The 23352-nt window shown below is 42.8% G+C and overlaps 1 protein-coding gene across 1 annotated transcript in view; it reads right to left on the bottom strand.

Moving 5' to 3' along the window:
• TIAM2 (TIAM Rac1 associated GEF 2) overlaps nt 1-23352 on the bottom strand; it is a 115395-nt gene that overhangs the window by 76612 nt on the left and 15431 nt on the right. Inside the window, exons 5-6 of the mRNA XM_068985392.1 lie at nt 13523-13708; nt 12337-12483 (exon numbers count right to left, since the gene is read on the bottom strand). Coding sequence (XP_068841493.1) covers nt 12337-12483; nt 13523-13708 — 333 coding nt within the window. The remainder of the gene's footprint in view (nt 1-12336; nt 12484-13522; nt 13709-23352) is intronic.

Raw genomic sequence — 23352 nt, 5'->3', positions numbered from 1 at the left:
AGCAGAAAAACAAACAAAAAAAATGAGTGAAATGAAATATTAATTATTCAACCAGCTACAGGCAGAATCTTAAGTCCCAGAGACATAAAAAAAAATCAAATACCCTTCATTCTCTCTGCTACTCAATTTAAACCTAGTTATCTGAGTACTACAGGACAGAAATGATGGACACGCCATTAAAATAGCCCTCCATGTCAAAGGAATTTTTTCACTGTTGCTATCCAGAAGCAATGTTTAGTTAAAACAAACAGGGATAAATGTTTAAATATATATGCTTTTAAAAAAAATAATAGCAAATGCAATAATACTTTCCTCTCACTGGTTATAGCACCAATGGGGCTTGTTAATTAAATCACAAGAAGATGATTTGGTCATTTGAACCCAATTTAAATAAGCAATAAGCTTAATTCTGATCATTAATGACTAGCAAAATTTATTTTCAGTGTTCAATGTAAGTTCTGTTAATAGAAAGTGTTTTGATAATACAATTTCTAAACTCTCCAAGTAGGAAATTTAAATTATCACAATGCTGAAAGAGATATGACCTTAAAACCATGTGGCTTTTATTGCAGATCAAACAGTTCTTCTCAACCATTAAAGGGCTACATCTAATATAGACAAGTAATAAGCAAATTTATTAAGCAATACTATATCCTTAGCAGTGAGTCATGGCTTAAGAATATACACATAATCAAAAGTGAAAGTGAAAGCAGCTCAGTTGTGTCCGACTCTCTGCAATTCTCCAGGCCGGAATACTGGAGTGGGTAGCCTTTCCCTTCTCCAGGGGATCTTCCCAACTCAGGAATCGAACCCAGGTCTCCCACATTGCAGGTGGATTCTTTACCAGCTGAGCCACCAGGAATGCCCAACAATACTGGAGTGGGTAGCCTTTCCCTTCTCCAGGGGATCTTCCCAACTCAGGGATTGAACCCAGGTCTCCCGCATTGCAAGGGGATTCTTTGCCAGCTGAGCCACCAGGGAAGCCCAACACATAAATCAAGGGTCCTAGTTATAAACTTGCCTGGGAGATATGACATGTATACTTGGTGGGATGACTAACAGTAAAAGATAATAAGAAGCAAATAAATAACAATGATATAATTTTCTGCAGTTGCTGTTTAGTTGCTAAGTCGGGTCCAACTTCTTGCAAACAATTTTTTTAATCAAGTAAAATCTGTCGTAGACTGTGTAATTTGATCCGGATTTTGAAAAAAGGCTCTGAGTGTATACAGAAATAATAGGGCAGAGACTGGAAATCATTTACTATGAAAACTCTACCATTTTGATGGTATGATCTATAAAGAGGAAGGTTTGGATGTGGCTTCCTCAGAGTTCCACTCAGTCAAATCAGGTGGCGCTAGTGGAAAAGAACCCATCTGCCAATGCAGGAGACATAAGAGATTGCAGGTTCGATCCCTGGGTCAGGACGATCCCCTGGAAGAGGGCATGGCAACCCACTCCAGTATTCTTGCCTGGAGAATTCCATGGACAGAGGAGCCTGGCGGGCTACAGTCCATAGGGTCACAAAAAGTCAGACATGACTGACGCGACTTAGCACACACGTGGCAAAAAGAGACCAGCCAGGAGCAGTGCCCGTGACCTGGCCTCCTGGAATAGCCACCCTAGCTCACCTGACCTGCCCTCTGGCAGCCTCTGCGCTGTGAGTATGGGAGGTGAGGGCAGGGTTTTGAGCAGAGGTTCTCTACCCCATCTCAGGACACCTTGGGCAGGGCTTAACTATGAGGGGTGGTTCAACAATAACCATGGAACTGAGCCCCTGCTCACTACCCAGAGTTGGGTCCACTTCCCATGGAGGCAGAAGAGGTGGCTGTCTATGGCATATATTTTAAGATCACCAGAAATTTCCTCATTTACCTCCCTCCAGACCCATCACAGGGTCTAAACACTCTGCCATTCCTCAGATCTTTCAAACTATCGCCAATTCACTGAATTACCCCAATTAATTTGTTATGTAATATTGCCTACTTTTGTAAAAGCACATTAAATTGTGTCTAAGCCCTTAAAATCAGGTTGGAACCTCAACAAAGAGTTTAGAGGGTTATTGTACATAAAACCCCAAGATACAATGATTTAGTGAGGAAGAAGATAAGAGAAACAGTAACACAAAAGACAGCTTTAATTGGAAGGTGTGGATTTGAAAAAGACACAAAGAAGAAGCATGGGCTCACTCAGACCACCTTCACCCACCCCAGAATTCCTTCCAGCAATGGTTCTGAGGCTTTGCTTAGTCAGAAACTGTCCTGGGGACTAGATGGAGCCTCTGTGCTCAGCTCTACTGAAGGCACCAAAGGCTGCTGATTGACAGCGTGAAGCACTGTATGTGAAGACCCCTGACAATCTGAGAGTAAAATGCAAGTTTGGATCCACTAAACTCTCTAATGACAGTAAGTACTACCCAAGAAATAGGAATAAATAAATGAAAGTCACTATTTTGACTTCAGTCTAGCTATATTCATTCGAAGGACTAATGCTGAAGCTGAAACACCAATACTTTGGCCACCTGATGCAAAGAACTGACTTATCTGAAAAGACCCTGATGCTGGGAAAGACTGAAGGCGGAAGGAGAAGGGGATGACAGAGGATGAGATGGTTGGATGGCCATCACCGACTCAATGGACATGAGTTTGAGTAGGTTCCAGGAGATGGTGACGGACAGGGAAACCTGGCATGTTGCAGTCCATGGGGTTGAAAGAGCTGACATGACTGAGTGACTGACCTGACTGATATCACTTTGAAGATGGAGTTATAATGAGTTTAAGATACCTTCAAAGATAACTGGCATTCTGAAAACACCTTTTACCTACTCAGCACCATTTGAGTTCCAAATTTATTTTCAACAGATTCAGGTAAAGATTATTTGCAATAGGTTCAGGTAAAGATTAAGCATGCCCCCACTTAACTTGGCATTTCTGTCATCCCAGGAAAATAAGACAGCTGCCATCTACAACCACACTTACCTCACTGGAGTTATTGGAGCTTTGAGGTAGCTGAGTTCCGGAAAATCCATGGCTGCCACTGGAATCGAATATCTGATAGACAGCAGGAGAAAAAAAGACTAATGAAGTGTCTCTGCAATATTCGTTTGGCAGTTCCTTTCTCAGTATTTAAAAATTTAAGTTCCATAACATTTGACACGCTCTTCCTATCACAATGTGTACTATTTACAACTCTACTACATCTAAAGTTTTAACTTGAAGTTGCTTTTTTTTCCTTCCCATATGGCTACATATCTTACTTTTCTAGGATATATATTATCCAGGTCTTCCTAGATCTTCTTGATGTTGCTTTTAGCAAGAAGTACACATTTCTGAAGATGCAGAAATCAGAGTTGGCAAAGCCACCAAAATCAAGTTTATCACTATTTTTTAAATGTGCATAGAAAAAATATTAGGAAGATATAAAGCTAAATATTAAAAGTAGTTGTGTCTGGGAAGAGGAACTGGGAATAACTTCTTTTTCCAATTTTTATCTTCTAGATTTTATAGTAGAATACTAAACATTAAAGAATAGGCCATTTAAACATTTATATGCCTAGTACTAGTAGAACGTGGAGCTACTCCACATTCAAGGTCAGGAGGGGTGGTGGTGAGGAGATACCCCTCGTCCAATGTAAGGAGCAGTGGCTGTGCTTTGCTGGAGAAGCCATGAAGAGATACCCCACGTCCAAGGTAAGAGAAACCCAAGTAAGACGGTAGGTGTTGCGAGAGGGCATCAGAGGGCAGACACACTGAAACCATAATCACAGAAAACTAGTCAATCTGATCACATGGACCACAGCCTTGTCTAACTCAATGAAACTAAGATATGCCGTGTGGGGCCACCCTAGACAAGCGGGTCATGGTGGAGAGGTCTGAGAGAATGTGGTCCACTGGAGAAGGGAATGGCAAACCACTTCAGTATTCTTGCCTTGAGAACCCCATGGACAGTATGAAAAGGCAAAATGATAGGATACTGAAAGAGGAACTCCCCAGGTTGGTAGGTGCCCAACCCAGTATGCTACTGGAGATCAGTGGAGAAATAACTCCAGAAAGAATGAAGAGACGGAACCAAAGCAAAAACAATACCCAGCTGTGGATGCGACTGGTGATAGAAGCAAGGTCCGATGCTATAAAGAGCAATATTGCATAGGAACCTGGAATGTTAGGTCAATGAACCAAGGCAAATTGGAAGTGGTCAAACAGGAGATGGCAAGAATGAACGTCAACATTCTGGGAATCAGCAAAATAAAATGGACTAGAATGGGTGAATTAAACTCAGATGACCATTATATCTACTACTGTGGGCAGGAATCCCTTAGAAGAAATGGAGTAGCCATCATGGTCAACATAAAAGTCCAAAATGCAGTACTTGGATGCAATCTCAAAAACAACAGAATGATCTCAGTTCGTTTCCAAGGCAAACCATTCAACATCACAGTAATCCAAGCCTATGGTCCAACCAGTAACACTGAAGAAGCTGAAGTTGAATGGTTCTATGAAGGCCTACAAGACCTTCTAGAACTAACAACCAAAAAAGATGTCCTTTTCATTATAGGGGACTGGAATGCCAAAGTAGGAAGTAACAGGCAAATTTGGCCTTGGAATACAGAATGAAGCAGGGTAAAGACTAATAGAGTTTTGCCAAGAAAATGCACTGGTCATAGCAAACACCCTCTTCCCACAACACAAGAGAAGACGCTACACATGGACATCACCAGATGGTCAACACCGAAATTAGATTGATTATATTCTTTGCAGCCAAAGATGGAGCAGCTCTATATAGTCAGCAAAAACAAGACCAGGAGCTGACTGTGGCTCAGATCATGAACTCCTTATTATCAAATTCAGACTTAAATTGAAGAAAGTAGGTTTCAATTTCCGTGCTTGTGATGGGTCTGTTAAGATTTTCTATTTCTTCCTGGTTCCGTTTTGGAAAGTTGTACTTTTCTAAGAATTTTTCCATTTCTTCCATGTTGTCCATGGGAGAAAATAATAGCAAATGAAGCAACTGACAAACAACTAATCTCAAAAACATACAAGCAACTTATGCAGCTCAATTCCAGAAAAATAAACGACCCAATCAAAAAAATGGGCCAAAGAACTAAATAGATATTTCTCCAAAGAGGACATACAGATGGCTAACAAACACATGAAAAGATGCTCAACATCACTCATTATCAGAGAAATGCAAATCAAGACCACAGTGAGGTACCATTTCACACCAGTCAGAATGGCTGCGATCCAGAAGTCTACAAGCAATAAATGCTGGAGAGGGTGTGGAGAAAAGGGAACCCTCTTACACTGTTGGTGGGAATGCAAAACTAGTACAGCCACTGTGGAGAACGGTGTGGAGATTCATTAAAAAATTGCAAACAGAACTGCCGTATGACCCAGCAATCCCACTGCTGGGCATACACACCGAGGAAACCAGAATTGAAACAGATACATGTACCCTAATGTTCATTGCAGCACTGTTTATAATAGCCAGGACATGGAAACAACCTAGATGTCCATCAGCAGATGAATGGATAAGAAAGCTGTGGTACATATACACAATGGAGTATTACTCAGCCATTAAAAAGAATACATTTGAATCAGTTCTAATGAGATGGATAAAACTGGAGCTGATTATACAGAGTGAAGTAAGCCAGAAAGAAAAACACCAATATAGTATACTAGCGCATATATATGGAATTTAGAAAGACGGTCATGATAACCCTGTATGCGAGACAGCAAAAGAGACACAGATGTATAGAACAGACTTTTGGACTCTGAGGGAGAGGGAGAGGGTGGGATGATGTGGGAGAATGGCAGTGAAACATGTATACTCTCATGTAAGAAATGAATCGCCAGTCTATGTTCGATACAGGATGCTTGGGGGTGGTGCACGGGGATGATCCAGAGAGATGATATGGGGTGGGAGGTGGGAGGGGGGTTCAGAATTGGGAACTCATGTACACCCATGGCGGATTCATGTATGGCAAAACCAATACAGTATTGTAAAGTAAAATAAAGTAAAAATAAAAATTTAAAAAAAAGAAAGAAAGTAGGGAAAAACACTAGACCATTCAGGTATGACCTAAATCAAATCCCTTATGATTATACAGTGGAAGTGAGAAATAGATTTAAGGGACTAGATATGATACATAGAGTGCCTGATGAACTGTGGAATGAGGTTCGTGACATGGTACAGGAGACTGGGATCAAGACCATCCCCATGGAAAAGAAATGCAAAAAAGCAAAATGGCTGTCTGGGGAGGCCTTACAAATAACTGTGAAAAGAAGAGAAGTGAAAAAGGAGAAAAGGAAAGATATAAGCATCTGAATGCAGAGTTCCAAAGACTAGCAAGAAGAGATAAGAAAGCCCTCAGAGATCCATGCAAAGAAATAGAGGAAAACAACAGAATGGGAAAGACTAGAAAGCTCTTCAAGAAAATTAGAGATACCAAGGGAACATTTCATGCAAAGATGGGCTCGATAAAGGACAGAAACGGTATGGACCTAACAGAAGCAGAAGATATTAAGAAGAGGTGGCAAGAACACACAGAAGAACTGTATAAAAAAATCTTCACAACCAAGATAATCACGATGGTGTGATCACTCACCTAGAGCCAGACATCCTGGAATGTGAAGTCAGGTGGGCCTTAGAAAGCATCACTATGAACAAAGCTAGGGGAGGTAATGGAATTATAGTTGAGCTATTTCAAATCCTGAAACATGATTCTGTGAAACTGCTACACTCATTATGCCTGCAAATTTGGAAAGCTCAGCAGTGGCCACAGGACTGGAAAAGGTCAGTTTTCATTCCAATCCCAAAGAAAGGCAATGCCAAAGAATGCTCAAACTACTGCACAACTGCACTCATGTCACATGCTAGTAAAGTAATGCTCAAAATTCTCCAAGCCAGGCTTCAGCAATACGTGAACAGTGAACTTCCAGATGTTCAAGCTGGTTTTAGAAAAGGCAGAGGAACCAGAGATCAAATTGCCAACATCCGCTGGATCATGGTAAAAGTAAGAAAGTTCCAGAAAAACATCTATTTCTGCTTTATTGACTATGCCAAAGCCTTTGACTGTGTAGATCACAATAAACTGTGGAAAATTCTGAAAGAGATGGGAATAGCAGACCACCAGACTGCCTCTTGAGAAACCTATATGCAGGTCAGGAAGCAACAGTTAGAACTGGACATGGAACAACAGACTGGATCCAAATAGGAAAAGGAGTACGTCAAGGCTGTATATTGTCACCCTGCTTATTTAACTTCTCTGCAAAGTACATCATGAGAAACGCTGAGCTGGAAGAAGCACAAGCTGGAATCAAGATTGCCAGGAGAAATCTCAATCACCTCAGATATGCAGATGACACCACCCTTATGGCAGAAAGTGAAGAGGAGCTAAAAAGCCTCTTGATGAAACTGAAAGAGGAGAGCGAAAAAGTTGGCTTAAAGCTCAACATTCAGAAAACGAAGATCACGGCATCTGGCCCCATCACTTCATGGGAAATAGATGGAGAAACAGTGGAAACAGTGTCAGACTTTATTTTTTTGGGCTCCAAAATCACTGCAGATGGTGACTGCAGCCATGAAATTAAAAGACACTCCGTGGAAGAAAAGTTATGACCAACCTAGATAGCATATTGAAAAGCAGAGACATTACTTTTCCCTGGTGGCTCAGAGGTTAAAGCGTCTGCCTGGAATGCAGGAGACCCAGGTTTGATCCCTGGGTCGGAAAGATCCCCTGGAGAAGGAAATGGCAACCCACTCCAGTACTCTTGCCTGGAGAATCCCATGGAAGGAGGAGCCTGGTGGGCTACAGTCCATGGGGTCGCAAAGAGTCAGACACGATTGAGCGAATTCACTTCACTTCACTTATTTTGCCAACGAAGGTTCGTCTAGTCAAGGCTATGGTTTTTCCAGTGGTCATGTATGGATGTGAGAGTTGGACTGTGAAGAAAGCTGAGCGCCGAAGAATTGATGCTTTTGAACTGTGGTGTTGGAGAAGACTCTTGAGAGTCCCTTGGACTGCAAGGATATCCAACCAGTCCATTCTAAAGGAGATCAGTCCTAGGCGTTCATTGGAAGGAATGATCCTAAGGCTGAAACTCCAGTACTTTGGGCACCTCATGTGAAGAGTTGACTCATTGGAAAAGACTCTGATGCTGGGAGGGATTAGGGGCAGGAGGAGAAGGGGACGACAGAGGATGAGGTGGCTGGATGGCATCACTGACTCGATGGACGTGAGTTTGAGTGAACTCCGGGAGTTGGTGATGGATAGGGAGGCCTGGCGTGCTTCGATTCATTGCAGACAGTTGGACACGACTAAGCGACTGAACTGAACTGAACTGGTACCTAGTACATCAATCCTCAGCCCAGGCAGTACTAGTGGGAAAGAACATGTCTGCCAAGGCAGGAGACATACAAGGCTCACTTTGATCCCTGGTTCAGAAAGATTCCCTGGAGAAGGGCATGGCAACCCACTCTAGTATTCTTACCTGGAGAGTCCTATAGACAGAGGAGCCTAACAGGCTACAGTCCATAGGGTTGCAAATAGTAGGACACAACTGAAGCAAATTAGCACACACAATATTCACTGCATTCAGAATGTTATATAAATTCATTCTTCAGTCGCTCAGTTCATGCCCAACTCTTTGCAATAAACTGCAGCACGCCAGGCTCTTGTCCATCACTATCTGCCAATTCCCAGAGCTTGCTCAAACTCATGTCCATTGAGTCAGTGATGTCATCCAACCGTCTCATCCTCTGTCGTCCCCTTCTCCTCCTGCCCTCAATCTTTCCCAGCATCAGGGTCTTTTCCAGTGAGTCAGCTCTTTGCATCAGGTGGCCAAGTACTGAAACTTCAGCTTCAGCATCAGTACTCCCAATGATTATGCAGGATTGGTTTCCTTTAGGATTGACTGGTTTGATCTCCTTGCAGTCCAAGGGACTCTCAAGAGTCTTCTCCAAAACCACAGTTCAAAAACATCAATTCTTCAGCGCTTGGCCTCCTTTATTGTCCCACTCTCACATCCATATGTGACTACTAGAAAAACCACAGCTTTGACTATACAAACCGTTGTCAGCTTTTTAATATGTTGTGTAGCTTTGTCAGAGCTTTTCTTCCAAGGAGCAAGTGTCTTTTAATTTCATGGCTGCAGTCACCATCTGCAGTGATTTTGGAGCCCAAAAAATAAAGTCCGTCGTTGTTTCCACTGTTTCCTCATCTATTTGCCATGCAGTGATAGGGCCAGTTGCCATGATTTAAGTATTTGAATGTTGAGTTTTAAGCCAGTTTTTTCACTCTCCTCTTTCACCTTCAAGAGGCTCTTTAGTTCCTCTTTACTTTCTGCCGTAAGGATGGTGTCACGGGGATGTCTCAGGTTATTGATATTTCTCCCAGCAATCTTGTTTCCAACTTGTGCTTCATCCAGTTTTGCATTTCGCATAATGTACTCTGCATTTAAGTTAAATAAGCAGGGTGATAATATACAGTCTTGACATACTCCTTTCCCAATCTGGAACCAGTTCATTGTTCCATGTCCAGTTCTAACTATTGCTTCTTGACCTACATACAGGTTTCTCAAGAGGCAAGTAAGATGGTCTGGTATTCCCATCTCTTTAAAGAGTTTTCCAGAGTCTGTTGTGATCCACATAGTCAAAGGCTTTAGCGCAGTCAATGAAGCAGAAGTAGATGTTCTCCTGAAATTCCCTTGCTTTTCCTATGATCCCACAGATGTTGGCAATTTGATCTCTGGTTCCTCTGCCTTTTCTAAATCCAGTTTTTATGTCTGGAAGTTCTCGGTTCGTGTACTATTGAAGCCTGGCTTGGAGAATTTTAAGCATGACCTTTCTAGCGTGTGAAATAATGCAATTGTGTGGTAGTTTGAACATTCTTTGGCATTGTCCTTCTTTGGAATTGGAATGAAAACTGTTCTTTTCCAGTCCTGTGGCCATTGCTGAGTTTCCAAATTTGCTGGCATATGGAGCGCAGCTCTTAACAGCATCATCTTTTAGGATTTGAAATAACTCAGCTGTAATTCCATTACCTCCACTAGCTTTGTTTGTAGTAATGCTTCCTGAGGCCCACTTGACTTTACATTGTACATTTCCTAACACTGCACAGGAGGCAGTGATCAAAACCATCCCCAAGAAGAAGAAATGCAAAATCATATAATGATTGTCTGAGGAGGCCTTACAAATAGCTTTGAAAAGAAGAGAAGTGAAAAGCAAAAGAGAAAAGGAAAGATATACCCATCTGAATGCAGAGTTCCAAAGAACAGCAAGGAGAGATAAGAAAGATTTGAGAGACTAGCACTGAAATGTGTACATTACCATATATAAAACAGATGACCAGTGCAAGCTCAGTGCATGAAGCAGGGCACTCAAAGCCTGTGCTCTGGGACAACTCAGAGGGATGAGGTGCGGAGGCAGGTGGGAGCAGATTCAAGGCAGGGGACACATTTGCACCCATGGCTGATTCATATCAACGTATGGCAAAAACCATCACAATATAGTAATTATCCTCCAATTTTACAATAAATTGTTTTAAAAGGTTAAGGGAACAATGCAAAGAAATAGAGGAAAACAACAGAATGGGAAAGACTAGATATTTCTTCAAGAAAATTATAGATGCCAAGGGAACATTTCACGCAAAGATGGGCACTATAAAGGTCAGAAATGGTATGGACCTAATAGAAGCAGATATTAAGCAGAGATGGCAAGAATTACACAGAAAACCTGTACAAAAAGTCTTACTGACCCAAATAACCACGATGGTATGATCACTCACCTAGAGCCAGACATCCTGGAGTTATATAAATACCAACACTACAATTAGCTTCATATCTTTTTAAAACAAAAATGTTCACACAAAGGCTTTTGCTTCTCATAAAATTTTACATTAAGGACGTTTACCATATATGATGGGGTAAAGACCATATTAAGCTTATATCGTATTAGCTAAATGTCAACATTTTATAAGCAAATTACCAAGATATTTATTGTTGTCATTTAATTATATAGAATTGGCTATCTTGATTAAAATGAGAATTTGCCTCAAAGACATTATTTAAACTTCATAGAAGCTGAATTCAAAGAGATGAGCCCAGCATTAGCCAATGGTGTATAGTTAACCATAATCTATAATGAAGAAATGTTTTCATTTATAACCAACAAATGATTAATTTCACAATTGAAGTACAAATAGAATCACAAATTTTCAACATGATATCGTTGCTGATTGTGAGCATACAAAAACAGTGGCCAAGTAAAGGGTTGCATGTATTTTTGCTATCTTTCAATCAACCAATCCACTTGCTACTACTTCCACCTTTATTGCTTTAGGGTTATAGATAGGTCATAGAAGCTGATTCTCTCCCTGCTATTCACCTGTTTCATAAGTTAAATGTGTATATCCATAAAAAATTAGAAAATAAAGTTCATAAAATGTGACCTTCTCTGCCAGCATATTCAGAATAACAGCTATCTGTCAGAAATAAAAACAAGAACTTCCTTGGACTTCATCCCATTTTCCCCATTCACTTAAATGACCAGCTAATTTTGTGATCATTTATCTTTCCAATAGTCTTACAAAAAATAATAATCCTAAAACATACCGCTCAGCAACATAAAAAATCATCATCACATACTGTATTAGCAGCATTAGGAAATATTTCCGACATGAGTAATCAAAACGTTCCAAAAACAATTCACTATCCATGGGCCACCTTTCAACAATACGTGCTCAGGCTATTTTTACTTGGCATGTTTAAATAGCCACTCATCCTCTTTCTAGGATAATAGGTAGCAACAATGGTCCAGTGTTGTAGGATCCAGGTAGACCAAGCCTCAGCCTTGACTCTCAGCTGCCTCAGGAACAAGGAAAGGAAGTGACTTCACCTCTCCCTGTCTCTGGCTTCTCATCTGTAATAAGTGATGACACAATGCCTACTTCGTGTCATACAGATGAAATTAGCAAAGGGTCTGGCACTATCAACAGAATTCAGTTGCTGCTATTCTATTATTAACTTTACACGTTGGTTATAACAGAAAATCTATGACAATTACTCCCAAAGGCAATGACGAGTACAGATGCTTTTCTGATGAGTCTTACCTTTGCGTTCCCATGTGCTGCAGATGTAAGGTGTGAATACCTCTTTGGGAGTGCCAAAAAGAGAGTGAGCAACTTGAGTGTTTTCTTTTGGGGAAAAAAAGTTAATGCTGAGACTGCATCCCTTTGAAGCAACTTTGATCTCATTCTGAAGGCTGGTGAACATTTATGATTCACAGCATATCAGGGATTTCCCGCTTGGTCTACTGTCCCTCCCATGCTGAGCAACTCACCTGAGTTATAGATGGTCTTTTTTCCTTCCCTTTTCTTGCAAGTGTGTCCAGGCCTTTTAATGAAGAAAACAACCCCTTCTTGTGTCTTCCCCTCTGAGTCAGTGAGAGAGTTCTTTTCCGAAGGGCAGAGTCATCTCTAGAACATACCTGATTTTAAACACAGTTTAGAAACACCATAAAAGTGAGTTATGTCCTAATAGGAATAAGCCCTGCTTGCTATAAATGTTAGTTGCTCAGCTGCTCTTTGCGACCCCGTGGACTGTAGCCCGCCAGGTTCCTCTGGCCATGGAACTGTCCAGGCAAGAATACTGGAGTGGGTGGCCATTTCCTCCTCCAGGGGATCTTCCCGACCCAGAGATCCAACCCAGGTCTCCCTCGCTCCAGGCAGCTTTTCTACCATCTGAGCAGCCAGGTGTTCTGACCAGTCCCCAGAGTTACTCCAAGTCTGACATAACAGAGGCACATTCACCAGAGATGTTTTATCTAGATAACGTAAGTCTAGCTCCCACAGTCACATCTCTCCAGGGTGGGCAGCAGGGTTGGCAAAACCACCTTCAGACCCCAGACTGAGCCAATACTATCCACGGAAGCCACCCATGCAGAGATGATCTCACAAAACCCAGTGGATCTCTCGGCAGAAGATCTCAGCACTTTCAATCAGCCCTTCGATTCTTCACACCACTGTCCCTATTCCTCAGGGATTCCACCTTCCTGACTGTATGAGGTGGAACAGACAGAAGGGCAGATGCAGATGGGAATACTTAGTAGCTGGGTACTTGGTTGCATGCTCAGTCATGTCTGACTCTTTGTGACCCCATGGACTTTAGCCCTGGCTCCTCCATCCACGGGATTTCCCAGGCAAGAATACTGGAGTGGGTTGCCATTTCCTTCTCCAGGGGATCTTCCCGACCCAGGGACTGAACCCGCATCTCCTGTGTCTCCTTGTTTACAGGCAGATTCTTCCCACTGCACCACCTGGTAAGCTGGATTTCAAGAACGAGCAGCAGAGAAGCTGACACTCAACAGCAGGACGCCAACCCTCCCTCCCCCAGCACCGGGTCCCTGGGTGGCCCTGGTCAGTTACTGAGTTAAGTCACAGCAGAGCCGAGTGTCAACCAGCTGGAGAAAGGTGAGCTTCCACAGTGCTCCCTGCATGCCGCTGAACCGCCTTTCCTTGGAAACTTACCAGAGCGTGGAAAGAGGAAACTGACAAGATGCCCAGCCGGCCCAGGGCCAGCTTGGAGGGGCGGCTGGCGGCAGCAAGGAGGCTCTTGGGGTTCGGCAACTCCCCGCCCTGCAGGCTGGCCAGATAGCAGCGCATCCTGAACAGATCCATGTGAAACTTCTCCAGGTTCTGCTCCCATTGCTGGATCTGTTTAAGCAAGAATAGGATTAATTTAAATAAAAATGAGGCGTTTTCACAGGTCTAATTGAAAATGTGACTCCTTTCACAAACTTTAAGGAAAAAATCATTTAGATGGTGTTGCATGGCTCAAATGAGCCCTCCCTGCTTGCCCCATCTCAAGCCCTCCCGCCAAAACCAATGGGGTCAGGCAGCACTGTTCTACATCAGGATAGCCAAAGACAAAACCAAACCAGTGGTCCCCATATGGTGCCATGGCATGACCTTTGGAGAACTCCAGCGCTGAAAACCATGCTGGCTTAAGGCAGGATGCCCAACTGTAAGTCAGTTACTTTACTTTGCTACGTTTACATTCACAGTCTCTGATCTTAAACCAGATTAACTGAACTGCACACAAAGAGATGCGGGATGAATGGAGGCAGTGATTGCACATTTCTGTACATTCTCAGAATGACTCGTGAAACAAGAAAGAGCAGATGAACTTCAGGCGTAAGGACAAACAGAGCTTTTACTCCTACTTTAAGTATACTGGGGAAGAATCACCATTTATACATCTTTATTAAGACACTTATAGGGCTTCCCTGGAGGAGGAAGTGGCAACCCACTCCAGTATTCTTGTCTGGAGAATCCCAGGGACAGAGGAGTCTGGCGAGCTACAGTCCATAGGGTCGCAAAGAGTCAGACACAAGTGAGTGATTAACACTTCACTCCGTAGTTGCTTCATGTTGTGTTAGTTTCTGCTGTACAGCAAAGTGAATCACCCATATATATGCATACATCATCTCTTTTTTGTATTTTCTTCCCAAGGAAAGCACAGTTCCAAAAGCTACATGCACCCTAATATTCATTGCAGCACTGTTCACAATAGCCAAGACACAGAAGCAACTTAAATGTCCATCAACAGAGGAATGGATAAAGAAGTCGCAGTATATATAGATATATAGTGGCATATAACTGGGCCAAGGTCTTCCCCGGTGGCTCAGTTGGTAAAGAGACTGCCTGCAATGCGGGAGACTTGGGTTCAACCCCTGGGTCATGAAGATCTCCTGGAGGAGGGAATGGGAACCCACTCCAGTATTCTTGCCTGGAAAATCTCCACGGACAGGGGAGCCTGGTGGGCTACAGTCCATGGGGTTGCAAAGAGTCAGACACGACTGAGTGACTAACACACAGGGCTTCCCTGGTGGCTCAGTGGTAAAGAATTTGCCTGCCAGTTCAGGAGACACAGGTTCAATCCCTGATCTGGAAAGATCCCATATGCCTCGGAGCAGCAAAAACCCATATGCCACAACAACTGAGCCTGGGAGTGACTACTAAAGCCCGCACACCCTGGAATCTGTGCTCTGCAACAAGAGAAGTCACCACAATGAGAAGCTCATGTATCCCAACCAGAGAGTTGCCCTTGCTCTCCACAACTAGAGAGGGAAAAACACACAAACAAACCCGTGCATCAGTGACGACTCAGCACAGCCAAAAATAAATTTTAAAATATGTTTAAAGACACATATAATTATTTACAATATAAAACTTTCTATGTATTCTTCAAAACTGAATTCATAAATTGATAAAGAAATGCAAACTCTGGGGGGCCACTCTCCCTTCTTCCAAGGATGTCAAAGTATATTATATGTAAGCATTACCTTCATTTAAACATAAATGAATAGGCAAAGAAAGGCTCTAGGAAGTTGCCAACACAGAGATTCAGAACAGAATAAGAAGTTGGGCTTCAAAGAGTGTTCAGAGGAATCTCGAAATTCAAGGGAAGGTCTGTAGTGAAGTCTTAACAACGATTTCCTATGAGAGCTGTGTCATTTCATTTGCAGCAACTGCATTTCCAGTTTTGCCAAGCTCTGCACCCAAACAGATCCTAACCTTTCACAGTACACTTTCCAGGTCAATCCCTGATCCTGAATAAATGGTAGTTTGAAAGATCTCTGAAATGAACACTCTGTTTGCCTCCATCTCCAGAGAAAAGGCAGAACAAATTCTGGGTGCTCTTTAGGGTCCGTCTAAAAGACGCTTACTCCTTGGAAGGAAAGTTATGACCAACCTAGACAGCATATTCAAAAGCAGAGACATTACTTTGCCAACAAAGGTCCATCTAGTCAAGGCTATGGTTTTTCCTGTGGTCATGTATGGATGTGAGAGTTGGACTGTGAAGAAAGCTGAGCACCGGAGAATTGATGCTTTTGAACTGTGGTAATGGAGAGTCCCTTGGACTGCAAGGATATCCAACCAGTCCATTCTAAAGGAGATCAGTCCTGGGTGTTATTTGGAAGGAATGATGCTAAAGCTGAAACTCCAATACTTTGGCCACCTCATGCGAAGAGTTGACTCATTGGAAAAGACTCTGATGCTGGGAGGGGTTGGGGGCAGGAGGAAAAGGGGACGACAGAGGATGAGATGGCTGGATGGCATCACTGACTCGATGGACGTGAGTTTGAGTGAACTCCGGGAGTTGGTGATGGACAGGGAGGCCTGGTGTGCTGCAATTCATGGGGTCGCAAAGAGTTGGACACAACTGAGCGACTGAACTGAACTGAAGTTCTCTTTATTCATTTCTTAGGAAGATCACTGCACACCTTTCTACAGGCAAGAAATATTATGGCTACAAGATCTAAACAAGTAATTTGTTGATTTATCCTTGTTTGTAAGCAAAACAGCAGAATCTCCCAGAGTGCACTGAAAAATCTCAATCTCTAATCTAACTTCACTGACGACACTGTATGACCTTGCTAGTGATGTAATAGCCCACTGACATCAGCCTTGAATCAATACCAGTATGACCTGATGGCTTTTAAAACCAAAAATGCCCAGGTTTTTACTTGATGAGCCTACTCATTAGGTATGAGGCCCAGAAAAGCAGACATTTAATTTAAAAGCATCTCTAGCAATTCTGGTACCCAGCCTGAGTGAGGACCACACTAACATGGCAGATCAAATTGAACAGCAAATCTCTCTGTAGTCTTACCATATTAGAGAATTCTAGATTCCAGCAGTAATGGATGGGTATTATGTAACCACAAACTACACCGACTGAAAACTATAATACCCAGCAAAAACTACACTCCCAGTTCTGTCTCACAAATATCTTTACAAGCTAATACCTGAAAATCTGCAATTGTAGACACATTCTTTTATCTTTTAATAACATGCAGATATTTCTAGGTTGGGTAATGTATTCAAGCCTATCTCTCATAACTCCATGTGAAACAGCTAATGAGATACTTTTTAGGGGTTCTGGAGAGAGTGGAGATACAAAAGGAAAAGAAACCAGTGAGTTATTGTGTACCAGACAATACAGAAGCCTGTAGCATCCACAGAGGAACAAAAAGACAAAATAGCAAATAAAATAAAACCCAGGTCCAGGTCAAACACTATAGATCAGGGAAGATGACAATCTCATATTATCACTGACTTCTGCAGTTTACAAAGCTTTTTTTAAAAGGCATCACTGAATGTATTTAAATAACCACACATCAAAGCATCACTGGAAAGAAAAGACAGCTCTATCCTAAACAATACACAGGGAATCTCCAAATTCTGTCAGAAACATTTTGTAATCTTTAGCACACCCAGACTTCTCTGCTCAAAACCCTGGGACAAAATGCAGGTAAGTTCACAGGAGGAATATGGATTCTGATGCTTAGGTTTGTTGAAAGAAAGAAGGGGCTGGGAGACTCCAAGAGCCCAAAGCAGATCCTACCAAGATCAAGAATTTCGTTAATATATGTGACTATGTTTCAAGAGAACTAGTATCTCAATCAATACTGCATGCTATAGAGAGCATTTTTAACCTAAACTTAGTAGTAATGGTTAATTCTATGCATCAACTTGACTGGGCCACAAGGTGCCCAGATGTGTGGTCAAGCACTAATCTTAGTTTTTCTCTGAGAGAGTTCAGGGATGAGTTCAACACTTAAGAGGATAGACCGAGTAAAGCAGACTGCCCTCCCTCATGTGGGTGGGCCTCGTCCAATCAGCTGAAGGCCTGGCTAGAACAAAAGGTCTGACCCTCCCCAAGCAAGGCAGAATCCCTCTTCTGTGATGGGCCTCCAAACTGGGGTGCCAGCTCCTTTCCTGGCTTTTGATGACTAGAACTGAAATACTGGCTCATCCTGGGTCTCAGGCCTGCCAGGCTTCAGATACGAACCACCCTGTCCACACTTCTAGGTCTGTAGCTGGCTGACTCACCGCAGATCTTGGGACCTGCCCATCTCTGCACTCACATGAGCCAATTCCTTATAATGACTCTCTTTATGAATATTTTTTCTGCACATCGTATTGGTCCTGTTTCTCTGGAAAACCCTGACTAACACCACCTTCATTCCCGAAGTGCTCTGTGGCAGAGTAAGCCATCATTAGTCACACATCTAGTGCATGAGTAAGGACAATATTTATCTTGTTTTAAAGGTCGTGATTCTTCATGGACAGAATCAGAGAGGTTAAATGAGGATCTGAGCCTGGATAAGTAACAGTGATTTTTCTTTCCATAGGCTCACTGCAGTTGTAGAGAAGGACATGGGAGAATATGCAGGTAAAAGTCTGGTGAGGACATGGATTCAAGTGCTTGGGTTAACTGGAGAGAAGAGAGAAGTGCAAACACCAGACCCATGAGCTAATACAGATCTTGTAATACCGGGAATGCCAGTGGACACAGGCATTCCTCAGCAGAGGACACTGAGGCTCAGGAAGGAGGTGACTTGACCAGGGTCACACAATAAGCTGCCCTTCCAGGCTGGCCAAGGCCCAAAGCTGATCCTAATGGGAACAACACGTGGGAACAGGCTTCCACAGAGCACTTAGAACACAGCCCCTGAGCCCAGGTCTTCTTGCTCTTAAGGCTGGTGTCGTGCACTGTCTAGTAATTACTGTGCAACTTTCATTTAAATTTTCATCTAATCATCAACTATGTTTCTCCCCACAAATCCCCAGGTGTTCTATAGAGAAGCCGCAAGACTATCTGCTCTCTCGTTTGGGCGAACATCTTGCCTCTCAATTTCCTACCAGCCTTGATATTCAAGTTTGGTCCAAATTTAAAGTAACATTAACTAAAAGGAAAACATGTTCTTTATCCCTTTATCCCTCAAACGATGAGATAAAGATACATTCTTTTTAAATGAAAGAAACAGAAGACAGTTTTGTATCTATCATACATGCTACCTCAGAAAGTTTCATCATTATGAAAACACTAATATTACCCAATCTTACATTTATCAGGGAATTTCTAGAGATTTTTTTCCTAATATGATCAAAAATGAAAATGCCCCAAATCAGTTCCCTTAAACCAAGACAGTTTCCCCCTTCTTTCTACATTCTATTGCACCTAGACATTTTTTTATTTCATCTGGACATGAAAATTAAAACTCAACTGCTATGTAGCTTGAGCTTTCATCTCTTAGCACAAAACACAAAATTAATATGAATGCAAAGGAAGTTTTATCTTTCATTTTTAAAAGAAAAATTATTAATAAAAAATTGAGGAAAACTCCCATTATTAAGCACTGACACAAACACAATGCAAAAATTTCCTCTTTATGGCTAATGTATCTATGTTTATTTAATGAGCTCAGAAAGGCTATGGTCCACTCTAGAAAGTGGGAGGGAAAGGAGATGAAGGCTAATGCTAAAAATAACAGATGAATAAGTGATGCATTAAAAAGATGACAAGTACATTCCTGCCACACCCGACACTCCTAGAAAAATATTTTCTACCGTTTAGCCATCTGATCACAGTATTCGGTCATTTGTCCCTTTCTAAGTTGGTCCTAAAAGATAATTCATTTTTCCTTTTTTGGCAGTGAGTTGAAAAACTCCCATACAATATTTTCCAAGCACTAAAACCGACCTCCACAGAAGAACCCAGCTAGTAACACAGAAAACACTTGAGTTAACTGGTAGGTAGAGCAACCAGCTACTGGTTTAGAACGTTGGTTATGTTTTATTTTTCCCTTTCAGATATTCACATGCCATCAAATTCACTTGCCAAATGCATTCATAATAAATATATTTCCCATCATATCCCGCTGAAACATTCAAGTTAAGAAAACAAGCAAATTAAAGATTAATTTCTACTTGCCACAAAACTGTGCATCAGCTGGCTCCTTAGCCAGCAAAGCGCAACCGGATTCACAAATCTTTTTGCGAGGCTGGATCCCATTAGAAGTGCAGATCTGTGTTCAAGCTCGGACGCTTGACACCATGTGATGACACTGGACCGTTTCTTTCATCTGTCCCAGCGTCTACACACTCACCACCAGATGGGTGATACAGACACCCTGTACACACTCACCATCAGATGGATGATACAGACACCCTGACCATGTGGAGTGACTGTAGACTCACACAGGATCCCGGCCTGAGGAGTCCTGAGTGGTAGCCTTGGAAACCATGAGGATGAAGAGTGAGACATGAAAGGAGATGCTCACTGGTGAATCAAAGAGCGAAGCCCGACGCAAAGGAGCCAGGAGCTGGTGAGGGGCTGGGGTGGGGACCAGCCCAGGGAAGAGGAAAGGAGACAGAGGGCTGTCCACGATCTACCCGGAACCAAGTACCAGGGAAACAGATGGTGGGGGAGGGGCAGTTACTCATCCCTTAGGAGCTCTTATTCTATTCCAGGAGCGACCTTATACTCAAAGGGATAATTACAGAACAGTGTGCGAGACAGAGGGCGACCCTGAAAATTATCGGCGCATAGTAGGGGTCCCTGATGGAGGGGTGGGGAGGGCGGTCAAGGGCAGCTCCTTGGAGGAGCTAAACCCTTCATCACAGTCAAGCAGGGATGAGTCCAATGATAGGGGAGGGGACGGGGCAGTCTGCAAGTAGCCATGTGGTCCACGTGGGTCCTCTCTGCCTGAGGGAAAATCCAAAGAAAGAAGTAGAACCCACAGGAAGCTTGATGTTGCAGCTAAAGGTCAAGGAGGAGAGATGTCATCAGGGACTTTATCTTGGAAGCAACAGGGAACTACTGCGCAATTTTTAATCCCGGGAATCTGATGGTCAGATTCTCTTGTTAGATGCAAACCACTCTGGCCTTGTGTGGCCCAAGCACCTGAGGAAGAGCAAAACCAGCAGCCTCTGCAGCCTTAGAGAGAAGAGAGAAGACAGTTCTGCTACACCGCATCTCTCACCACCTACCCAACATGTGCTGAAAATTCAAACTGCCAGGATGACCGCATCATTTCTGAGCACTCTGCCTTGGCTCACGCCAACCCCTGGCCTGGAATTCCCTTTGCTATTCCTCTCCTGATTAACTCCTCTTTCTTTGAGAGGCAGTTCAGGCATCGCTCCTCCAGGAAGTCCTCCCTGACTACATAGGAGGCTGAACTCCGTGTGTGTCTTTCACAACACTCTGGAATATCATCTGCTCTGAATTCATTCTATTATGTCAAAATTATGTGCTTAGCTGTCTATCACCCTGCTTGACTAGGAGCACCCTGAGGGCAAAGACAGTGTCTTCTTCAAAATCCCAGTTCGCACGCTTACCTGGCCCAGAGTCTGAACTAACTGGATGTTAACTTTCCATCCTCAGCGCTTCTTCTACATGCCACCCCTCCAGCCTGCTGCAGGATGCCTTGTGCTGCCTGGCCCCTGGTAATCTGGCCTTGTCTCCCTCAGACCCCCTTCACAAACACACTCCAATGCTTTGTTCCTCGTATTGCTTCCACGCTACACCCCCTAGATCATATTTTCCTCAAGGTTTTGTTCCTTTTGTTCCCTTCACTGCCGTTTCCAGTGGTCTGAGCTCAATCCATCCTCTTTTTTGATTTTAAAACTTTACGCAAGGGCTTGCCTAGTGGCTTAGTGGTGAAAAGTCTGCCTGCCAATGCAGGAGACAGAGGTTCGATCCCTGGTCCGGGAAGATACCACACGCTGCAGAGCAACTAAGCCCATGTGCCACAACTACTGAGCCTGTGCTCTAGAGCCTGTGAGCAGCAACTACTGAGCCCACGTGCTCTGCAACAAGAGAAGGCACCACAATGAGTAGGCCTCGCACCACAACTAGAGAGTGGGCCCTGCTCTGCAACCAGAGCAAAGCCTGCACAGCAATGAAGACCCAGCCCAGCCATAAATAAATCAATATTTTTAAATAAAAAAACTAAGCAAATATTGAAAACAAAGCCCACGGTTCACAAAACCCAGTGCAGTCCCAAACCCACCAGCTGACAGTTTGCTCCTTCCAGGGTTATCACCTCCCTGCTCCTAACTGACCCCAGGAGGTGAGAAAGGCCCAGAGAGTCAGGATCAGGAGAGGGAGCCATCCGGGAGGAGGCCAAGATCGCCTAAGGGTGGGGAGGTTTTATTCACTTGTTTAAAATAATAAATGGAAAGGAAAATCAAGTACTAACTGGACCTAATTTACAGCTCTTCCTCCCTCAGAACTTCAAAAGGAACTGCCTTGTGGACGGTCTGCTCCCAATTGGACGTGCCCAAATGCAAGTGGCGTCATCCCACCCCAAAGAGTCACCAAAAGGCCTGCAGACAAGAGCACATGATGGTCTCTTCTAAGCCAAGCATGTCCCCACATGACGGCTTGAAACTCAGCTGTTATTACTGCAATAGTGACTTTATCTGAAAAGGGAATTGACAAGGAGCTCCTCCAACCAAAGCTCTTCAAAGAAAACCTGTTCCAGAGACTTTATCTCGCATGATGTAATGTACACTCTCAGTTCAGCTCTCATTAGGTGACAAGTTGACTAGATCTGAGGTTCTTGGGATCTCCGGGGAAAAGTGCTGCGTAAATAAATTATTTCCTTGTATGTAAAATAAAATAGAGTGAGGTTGAGAGTTTTCAATGGTAATTGGATAAAGCACTGCTCTTTTAAAGAAGTTCTTAAAAGGCATTTTAGAGAAAACGATATACTTCTGGGATATTTAGGAGATCGTGTTCTTATTGACTGGATTTGTAAATACTTTTGCCTTTATATGTCATAGAACATTCTCTAGTCCAAAACCATCTCATAAAAGTAATCTTAAGCACGTGCCTGCTTCCCCCCGATTAATGCTTCATACTCTGTGCCTGCAAGTATAGAGAAAAATAGTTTTTTTTATAACCATCTAGCAAGTGAGTTAAGAACAGTGGGCACAGCAAATGTAGCTCACGTTACCTGCTGCAAAGCCCTCTGGGAAAACATGAATAAATTACAACCTTAAAAACTGTGGGTCTGCTAAGGAGAATATTTTCAGGTGGAATGCCTAAAGATCAACCCAATTGTTTCTTACCAGAAATTCAGCAGCATAATATGAGAAGGTGACTGTGTGCAGGGGAAGGGATCAAGGGAAGGGTGTGGGGGAAAGGGTGAGAGCAAGGGGGAGGTGGGTGGGAGGGGGGAAAACCAAAATGAAAAATCAGTAGTATTAGCACAGTGCTTTAAATACTCATGCAATGATTCCGCCAAAGAATGCACATGGGTCACAAGTTATAATTACCATAATTCTTTAAGAGAGTTCCTCTCCAGGCCATCCAACCACCAGAGACCCTTGGATCTGTGTAGGGGGGGCATATGAAAGTAATCCCCCTCTCCCAAGAAAAAAACAGCACCAATTTTGACATTATAAATGAAGCATTTACCAACAATGAAAAAAATTAATGAAAATTTAGTTTTAATTAATGAAAAATTTTAAAGTTAATGAAAATTTAAATTAAAAAAAAA

The sequence above is a fragment of the Capricornis sumatraensis genome, chromosome 13, assembly GCF_032405125.1.
Source record: "Capricornis sumatraensis isolate serow.1 chromosome 13, serow.2, whole genome shotgun sequence".
Classification (NCBI taxonomy): Eukaryota; Metazoa; Chordata; class Mammalia; order Artiodactyla; family Bovidae; genus Capricornis; species Capricornis sumatraensis.
The sequence above is the reverse complement of the archived record's forward strand: the minus strand, read 5'-3'. Positions and strand labels throughout refer to the sequence as shown.